General features: G+C 48.3%; 1 protein-coding gene across 1 annotated transcript; it reads left to right on the forward strand.

Moving 5' to 3' along the window:
* The first annotated feature begins 617 nt into the window (after nt 1–617).
* On the forward strand, nt 618–7,416 carry LOC133361424 (spindle assembly abnormal protein 6 homolog). Its single transcript, XM_061580345.1, has 8 exons — nt 618–656; nt 1,913–2,197; nt 2,951–3,197; nt 3,605–3,755; nt 3,938–3,945; nt 4,479–4,555; nt 7,093–7,260; nt 7,411–7,416. Exons 1-8 carry the CDS (start codon nt 621–623, stop codon nt 7,414–7,416), a joined length of 978 nt encoding a protein of 325 aa, XP_061436329.1. The 5' UTR covers nt 618–620.
* The last annotated feature ends 976 nt before the right edge of the window (nt 7,417–8,392 follow it).

Below are 8,392 nucleotides of genomic sequence, written 5' to 3' on the forward strand. Positions count from 1 at the left end.
GTGTCTTTTAAAAACTGGCTGAGCGCTGCGGTGGCTCAGAGCGTAATGTGATAAAACTGAATAAAAAATATTGTAACAACACTGACAAAATTATCAAAACTTTTTTTTTATGTACCTGTGACCATACATCGTCATAATTGAATCGCGGGGGTTGGTTGCTGGTTGCCCCAGAGCGTTCGTCACTCTCATTGGCTGAGCGAATGTAAACAGAGATGGCGGTGGGTGAGTTTCTGAGACCAACGCTGCTGCGTGTTCTACCACGGTGTTTAGGCTGTGAGGAATCGTGTTGTCTTGCGTGGGTGTGTGGGTGTCAGCGTATCTGTCCGATGTGTGTCTACCTGCGTATGAGGCACTTCACTTGCCATGTGCCATGGTGTTGTCTCCACCATCCGTGTCAAATGGCGTCCGTCACGATGCGAATTAAGGCAGGATTTACACTGGGAGGAGCTAACGTGCCCATGCCATGTGCCCTTGCTCCCGTCGCAGTTGCCAATGCCGGAGAACGAAATGCACCAGCTGTCTCAGGAGGTGTCGAACCTGCGGGCCAACCTGGGCAGGGCACGAGCGCACTTTAACACCCTGCGTGGCGCCCTGAGCCAGAAGGATAAGAGCTCCACGAGATGCTGCACCAACTAGAGATCCAGCGTTCTGAGGAGGTATCCTGGCTGCCGCCAAACCCCCCTCCCCGTCCCCTTGTTGCACGGAGCGCGGCTAAAATTAAACGTGTTCTCGTTGTGAAGCTCCGTGGCGCACAAGCATGGATAACAAAACCTCAACATATTCGTCAATAAGACTGCAATGGATATTGCTGTAAAGAAGGACCATTGCCTGAAACGTCGCCGTTTAGATGTTCTGCCCTATTGAGTACATCGTTTTTGATGAATGTGTTGAGTTTTTATTCAGAGTGCGATCTGAATGTCAAGGAAATGGACCATTAAATAAGTGCATTCTGGGAGGTGGCTGTGCCAGCACTGCTGAGATGCCAGGATCAAATCCAGATTACAGCCGCCCAACCAGTGATTTAACGTGGTTCCCAAGCGTAATGAGTTGGTGGTCTCAGCCTGGTCGCCAATGAGTGCACAAAAAAACCCAACGAATAATATTTTGGTTCTGTACTTAATTTGGCTAAATTTGACTCCTAATACTGTTGAAAATGAAAAAGAAAAAAAGCAGATCAAACACAATTTTTGTATCATAGCATCTCCCCACAGAATGAGCATGAAGTATGTTTTACTGATTAATACACCTGTATGGGGCTGACCAGCATGGGGAAGTATAGTAAAACACATCCCCATGACCGACATGGCATTGTGAGTTGTCCTGAATATTGACTCCATTTGAAGACGATAATTTGGGTGCTTGGAATTTCTTCATAATCTTACGGTGAATAGTGTATCCATGTTATATGCATGCTTACAAATGGTTGATATATCATGGTTATATTTTTGGAATTTCTTTTATTATTTGAAATATTTTATATTCTCTTTAAACGTGATTGTGGTATGTTGATGACGACCATGGGTGTGTGCCACCTTTATGGGCACATGTGCGTCTCTGTAGACGATCCCCGTGTCTCTGCATGCTTACGTTGTCTCCCTGTACATGTTGTGCCTGTGGCTATGTACATGTCTCTCCATATGCACTGTGACTTTCCGTTCATGTGTCCAAATTTCTACATGTGACTTGCTTGTGTCTTTGTGTGTATATGTCTCTGCATGTTTGTCATTTCTCTATTTCTTTTCGTGTGCCTCCTGCCCATGTCTCTGTCTCTATTTCTCTGTACAACTACATACTGCGTGTGTCAGTATGTCTCTACCTGTCCTCATCTGCACGCTGCACGTGTCTGTGATGAGGGGCTGCCCACCTATGCATACACGTGCCTGTGCCACTGTGCCCATCTGTCCGTGAGCAGCTACGGGTGCACTCGCAGGCCATCGACAGCCTGCAGGCGGAGTTGGAGGCAGCGCGGCGGGGTGAGCGGGAGGCCGAGGAGCGTTCCGTGCACGACGCCAACGCCGCGTCATCGGAGCTGGCAGAGTTCACGATTAGGACTGAGCGGTTTCAGGAGCAGCTGAGACAGGACCACGAGGAGACTCTGAATCTGGCACGCATGGAGCTGGCCGAATATCGTGCATCGCACACGCACGCCGACTCAGAGTACGACTCTCACGTCGTGCACATCGCGGTCCTGCAGAAGGTGAGGCCTCCACTCTCGCAGCAGCCCCCCCCCTACCCACACTCTAGCTCCCTTGTCATTCGGGGCCATTGATTGGTGTCCTGGAAAATACTTCATAAGCCACATAATCCCTTGGAGCTCTTTTCATAATTGGCCAAGGTTCATCCATTGCTGGATGTAAGCCTCCCTTAAGCCACCACCACAACCTCTCACGATCTTGCAATTGTAGTGGTGTTAACTACTCGCTGTTCGCAAACTGTGAGAGAGCGGATCGTAAACAAGGTTATCCCGCTCAATCAAACGGTCAGGGTCAAAGGGGGTGAGGTAGGATCCAAACGCCAGATTGGGAAGGACCAATCGAAGGGTCCTACAAGGTGGCCGGGGATTGGACAACCAGGCCACGAACAGGTAGAAAAGCCAGAGCGCTGAGAGCTCTTGGCCGAAGACATCTAGGACCCTGGACCAAGCCCTCCAGGCCCTTATCAGGGCTAGGGCTCAGTGTAACCAGTGGTTGGTGAGAGATCCCCTAGGTCCAGCCAGAGGACGCTAGGATAGCAGGGAGATTAGATAGCCTGCAAGGTCCGGAGGCTGTGTCTACTCAGGGTAATGGGTGAGGGGACCATATACCCCCTTTGTGTGATAGGGACTGTGTATTAAGATAATAAACAGTGTGTGCCATAAAGAAGTTTACAAGTCCGTCCTTTACAACACTACACAATGATAACAATCCACCTAGTACCTGTAATTTAGATACTGCCCATTCTCCTCCCGCAGGAGCTGAAGGAGCGTGACGAGCTGCTGCAGCGCTCTGAGGCCGACCTGGTGGTGGCACAGGAAGTGGCACAAGAGCGTGGCACTGAAGCCGAGCGGCTGGGCGCCGAGGCCGCGGAGCTGAGTGCGACCGTGCGTGACCTCTATGCCAACCAAGAGGCGCAGCAAACTGAGGTGGACACCCTGCGGCATGAAGCGCTGGAGTTGCAGCAACGGCTGCAGGAGACCAACACTTGCTTCGAGGAGACTGGTGGGTAGGGGCCTGTGCTCCCAATCTTTCTAAATCCACGGACCCATTGAACACTCATTTTCGTAGACCACTATGCAACAATAACTTATTTTTACGAGTTTAAACGAGTCTAAGTACTAGAAACATTTCACACGTGGACCACTTCCGTTAACATGGTAGGACTGCACTGGGTTTACTAAATGCTCTCTAGCTAAGTCCTTCCTGTGCTTGTATTATTATTTTGGACCCCGTTTGAATGCAAGCTGGTGAATAGGTCTGAGGACCTAATCCCTCTTAGCACTGACTAGTTTCTGATACTACTCCCGCTGCTGTTACTCTTCCTCCTGATGCTTGCTGCTCTTTCTCCACCTGCTGCCGCTGGTGGCTATACTGTCTTCATCGCCGTGGTTTTGTGTCCCTTTCGACAGCCAATTCTCTGGAGCAACAGCATGAGCGTGCGGAGCTGTCTCAGGCAGAACTGGTGGCGATGCAGGCGCGGCTAGGCGAGCACAAGGTGGAGTGCGAGCGGATGCTGCAGAATGAGAAGTGCCGTGCCCAGGAAGAGCTCGACAACACCAGGTGCGTAGCGCAGGCACCAGTGGCGGCGACGGTGAGATGAGGGGCATGGGGGGCGTGATTAGGAGGGTGCTCGGCGGGTGTGATGGAATGGCAGTCCGTAGAAGGACACATACGTGCAACGTCCAAGGTGTTCAGATCCACACGTGTGCGAGCGTGTGCGAGCGTGCGCTTCCGAAAAGCAGAACACAGGGTGACTGAGGTTGAGCGATGGACATACGGGAAAGTAGAAAATCAAGGAACAATTTGTAATACAATTCACGTTGAAAAAGTTCCCAGGCTGCTCTGATTGTAGCGCCAGTCACACCATGGCCATGCAATTGCTTTTACTGAGATTTGGTGATCTGCACATATGCACCGCGGCCTTCAGCTTACCGCTTCTGAAATTCCCATTCTCTTCCTCTTCACTCCCCTTGCCCCGCTCTTTCCTCTACTTCCTCTACCCATTCGGTGATCCCGAAGTACCCGATGTCGCGGTCATCTCATTCTTTAACCCCTTGTATGCCCCTGCCATCTAAATTATTAAATTCTGTCACGTTTTTTACTATGTCAAACGCTTTGAGTGAATGCACCTTATAATATTACAATTAGTATCAGATATATAGACGTGCAGTGGAGATCGTCCACGGTTCGGTGTTGGATTCTCAGTGCGAGTGAGTGAGCGAGTTAGCGAGCGTGGGAGTGCCCGTGCTTGACGCCGTGCTGCCTCCTTGTGGTGTTGTACAGGGGCAAAGATGGAGTTCATCAAGGGCCGAGCTGGGGAGTCCTCCAGGGGCAGAGGAGGCCGGGACGGCACAGGAGTGGTGCGGTACTGCAGTACACACAGTTCATCACGCGGACTGCCGGAGATTGAAGTTTCATGCAGTGGCCAGATCGACGGGCATGCAGCACCAGGTAATCCAGAGGCTTCAAGCTGCAGCCCCACACCTTCTCATTTGATGTCGCACGTGCGGGTCTGTCCCCATCCGCTGAGGCAATTGGCACCATCGCAGGTTAGAGAATGGTCCGCAGAAGCATATATCACAGTACTACTTCTGAGAAATCTTTAAGTGCCCTCTGGAACACACAATGGAGGAAGTACTTTGAGACCTGCCCTGCTATGGAGAGTAATGAGTAATTTTCACCAAAAACAGTCAGATCTTTGGTTTCAGTGTTGGAATTTAGCTCGATTTAATGCAAAGCCAACATTGTTTTCCTGGGCTTTTCTGCGCAGTCATTGATGACCAGGCTGAGATGATTAACTTAATGCACATGTGTACCTGGCTTAATCACAGGTGGCTGAAACCTGAAGGGGTTAAAGTAACATAGATGCAGCCAGGAAGGCAATCAGCCATTATTATTTTTCTAATGTAGTATGATAATGCATTTCTATATGGCTAAATGTATAATTGTGACCACAGGATCGGTTCCCCCATCATGCCTTTTAATTTTGCCTGCAGATAGGTGAATGTTGGATGGGTAATTACAATTGACTAAACAAGACAAGCCCTGACTAGGCCTGTAACTAGTTTACCCCTCTCGCACGGGCACGCGTGACGAAGCCGTGATTGGCACTGAAGAGGGGCGCCATGGTGGCGAGATGTTAGATGTTAACTACCTCGCCTGACACCTGTATATTTGGAGTTTGCATGTTCTCCCCGTGGTCGTGGATTTTTCTTTGGGTCCTCCGGTTTTTCCCTCCACATTCAGAAACGTGTTTAGATTATTTGGCTGCAAAAGATTTCCACATGATAAGCCACTTCTTTGAACTTTCATTTGTGACAGGTCGCTTCTGAAATAGAGTTATATACCTCTGTGGTAAAATAAGGATAATGACAGTTTTAGTTTGAAGACATCTGTGGTAGCGTTCACAAGAGGGCGAGGCCCTTGTGCGGTTGTCGTGCTTAAATCGCCAAATATAAAATGTGCCAATGACAATTTGGCCGGGGATACATTTGTCGCCCCCCCCCCCCCGCGATTATTAAATCGGTGCCTTGTTCAAAAACAATGTGATCATGGAACATGAAAGGAGTAACCGAGACCAGAATGGTCATTGTGCGGTGGAAATAATAGTACACAATGCAGCAATTAAGTTTTATCGTGAACAAAGTAATGCACAAACAATGCAATACAGGGAGTTAAGTACCTAAAAAAGACCACACGATGTAACAGATTACAACAGGGAGAACATACGGCATTTGAAACCAATGGAAGTTATATACAAACAGGTAGAAAGAAAACTAAATATTGTGATTATATACAAAAAAGTAATTTAGTGTGATTCGTCTTCTGCACTCTGAACCAAGCCATTGGAGTTTGATTTCCAGCCATGGGTAGCATCGATGGCCAGTGATATCTGAACCAGTTTTGGGTGTACCACCTCTTGCTGACCAGTGTGATGAAGTATGATCAATCAATTCCTATGACTGGTATGGCTCAGGGAAACCTTCATCCAGTATCACAAAAAGTACAATCATTCAGAGGTGGACGGATCATGGCTACTCATGATGACGATGCTAATGATGATGATGGTAAAATGATCGTTGTCTGTAATAAGGCTCAGAAAGACGAGGTAGTATTCATGCAGCTGAGGGAGGAGCTCAAGGCGTTCTCCACACATTCACTTTCATACACACACACGTGCGCCCGCGCACACACACCACAAAGCCTCACTCCCAGCACGAGCCTGAGTATTACATTTCGCGGGGGATCGCTCCACTGAACAAAATAGCTCCGCGGTTAAATTTTCAAGTGTGAGCTCGCGTTTAAAGTCAGTGTTAAAAAAGATATATATATTTCATGGAAGCAGGTTCTTAAATGTGGATGTTCGTAAGTCCGGTGTTCGTAAGCTGAGGACTGCCTACATCCACTTATTTTTCACACTGATGTATAGATGCGCGCTAGGTTACTGAACATCCTCTGTTTAGGGACTGTACCACATTACGATCCATCATCCACCTCTAGTAGAAGTACCTACTACTACTAGACCATCTCCCTGGGCTACGCGCATCTCGATCCCATCCCTTAATTTTACCTTTTAATGCACCTATTGGGTTAATTGATTCATAATATGGGCTTTTATAGGTGTTATTTTGGGTTGTATGGATGGTGGTCGCCCATCGAAGCACTATCAAAGTTCAACCGTGCTTTTCTTCTAAGATATATATTGGGTGTATTCTGGGTCATTTGGTCATGTATCGACATATGTGAAAGATTTTCATAGCTGTTCAGATTCCTATATTTAAATAAAGATACTGGTTCTGTATGTCTTTGTTATATCTGAATGTTCTATCGTAACTGCACGCAGTCATTAAAACGCTTTGCCATATTCCTCTGCTGCTTATGCCCGTGGCCCACACAGCTCATTGAGAACAACAAGCAGCTGGGATCCCTGCAGGCGGAGATTCTGGGCTACCAGCGCGTGGTGGCAGAGCTGCATGCTGCGCTGGGACCATCCCACGAAAACCTGCAGAGCTTGCACGCACAGCTGCAGGATCTGCAAGTGCTGTACCAGCAGAGCGAGGCGAAGGTGAGCGCACAGCATTCGGCGTCACAAAGATTCCCGTATAGCCTTAATAGACTGTTGGGACAAGTGCTGTTAGCGAGCACCATGAAGGCCGGCATGGCATGCGAGGGGTTGTGTGACCAGCACCACACCCATTTGCCTGTGTATCCCAAGTGGTGATGTTACACACCGCGCTAGATGCTCATTTGAGGCTGAATCGACCTAGGGGAGGCCCCAGGAACGATTCAGAAAATTGTCACTGGTGTTGGCCATGAGTGAGAATTGAACTGGGTTCGTAGTGCAGCGCGCAAACTGCTACAGTGCCGCCCCCAACACTCACATTCACATACACACACATGTGCGTGTGCACACCTACATTCACTCCCAGCACGAGGCTGACTCATGGCATCTCGTGGAGGATCGCTGCACTGAACAAAATAGTTCCACAGTTCAGTTTGCAAGTGCGAGTTTGCGTTTTAAGTCAATGGTAACCGAAAATTTCATGGAAACAGGTTCGTTGGTCGGGTATTCCGAAGTCAGGTGTTCATAAGTTGATGACTGCCTGTATCCACTTCTTTTCATACTAATGGTTGTACAGTATGGATGCGTACTGGGTTACGGAGCATCCTCTATTTAGGGACTGTACCACGTTACGATCCACCATCCCACCTCTAATAGAAGTACCTACTACTAGACCATCTGCTCCCCTCTGCTACGTGCATCTCACTCCCCGTGTTTGGTTGGAAAGCGATCTTAATCTGATATTTTAATGCAGCTTTTGGGTTAATTCATATATGTGGGTTGTATGGATGGTGGTCGTCCATCCAAGCACTATGGAAGTTCAGCCATGCTTTTCTTCCAAGATCTGAGATGATTGGGTGCATTCTGGTCATTTGGTCATAGGTGGTGTATGGACATCTGTGTAAAAGAGCTTAATAGCTCATTACATTGCTCAATTATAAATAAAGATTGCGATTCTATGTGTCTGTTGTTGCATCTGTATGTTATACAATAACCGCACGCAATCGTTAAAATGCTTTTCTGTGTTTCTTTGCCGCCGTTTTCCCGTGGCCCACATCATTGACAGGAATTGGCAGCTGGAATCTCTGCAGGCAGAGATTCAGTGGTACGAACGTGTGGTGGTGAGCTGCACGCC

The sequence above is a fragment of the Lethenteron reissneri genome, unplaced genomic scaffold (assembly GCF_015708825.2).
Source record: "Lethenteron reissneri isolate LAM-NWPU_2019-01 unplaced genomic scaffold, ASM1570882v1 scaffold_1043, whole genome shotgun sequence".
NCBI classification, from domain to species: Eukaryota; Metazoa; Chordata; class Hyperoartia; order Petromyzontiformes; family Petromyzontidae; genus Lethenteron; species Lethenteron reissneri.

Excerpts from the sequence above, each read along its gene's own strand:
- LOC133361424 (XM_061580345.1), top strand. The coding sequence starts at position 621 with ATGCTGCACCAACTAGAGATCCAGCGTTCTGAGGAG. Across the intron at positions 2,198-2,950 it reads ACATCGCGGTCCTGCAGAAG|GAGCTGAAGGAGCGTGACGA; the intron begins GTGAGGCCTCCA and ends CTCCTCCCGCAG. Across the intron at positions 4,556-7,092 it reads GCCGGGACGGCACAGGAGTG|CTCATTGAGAACAACAAGCA; the intron begins GTGCGGTACTGC and ends TGGCCCACACAG.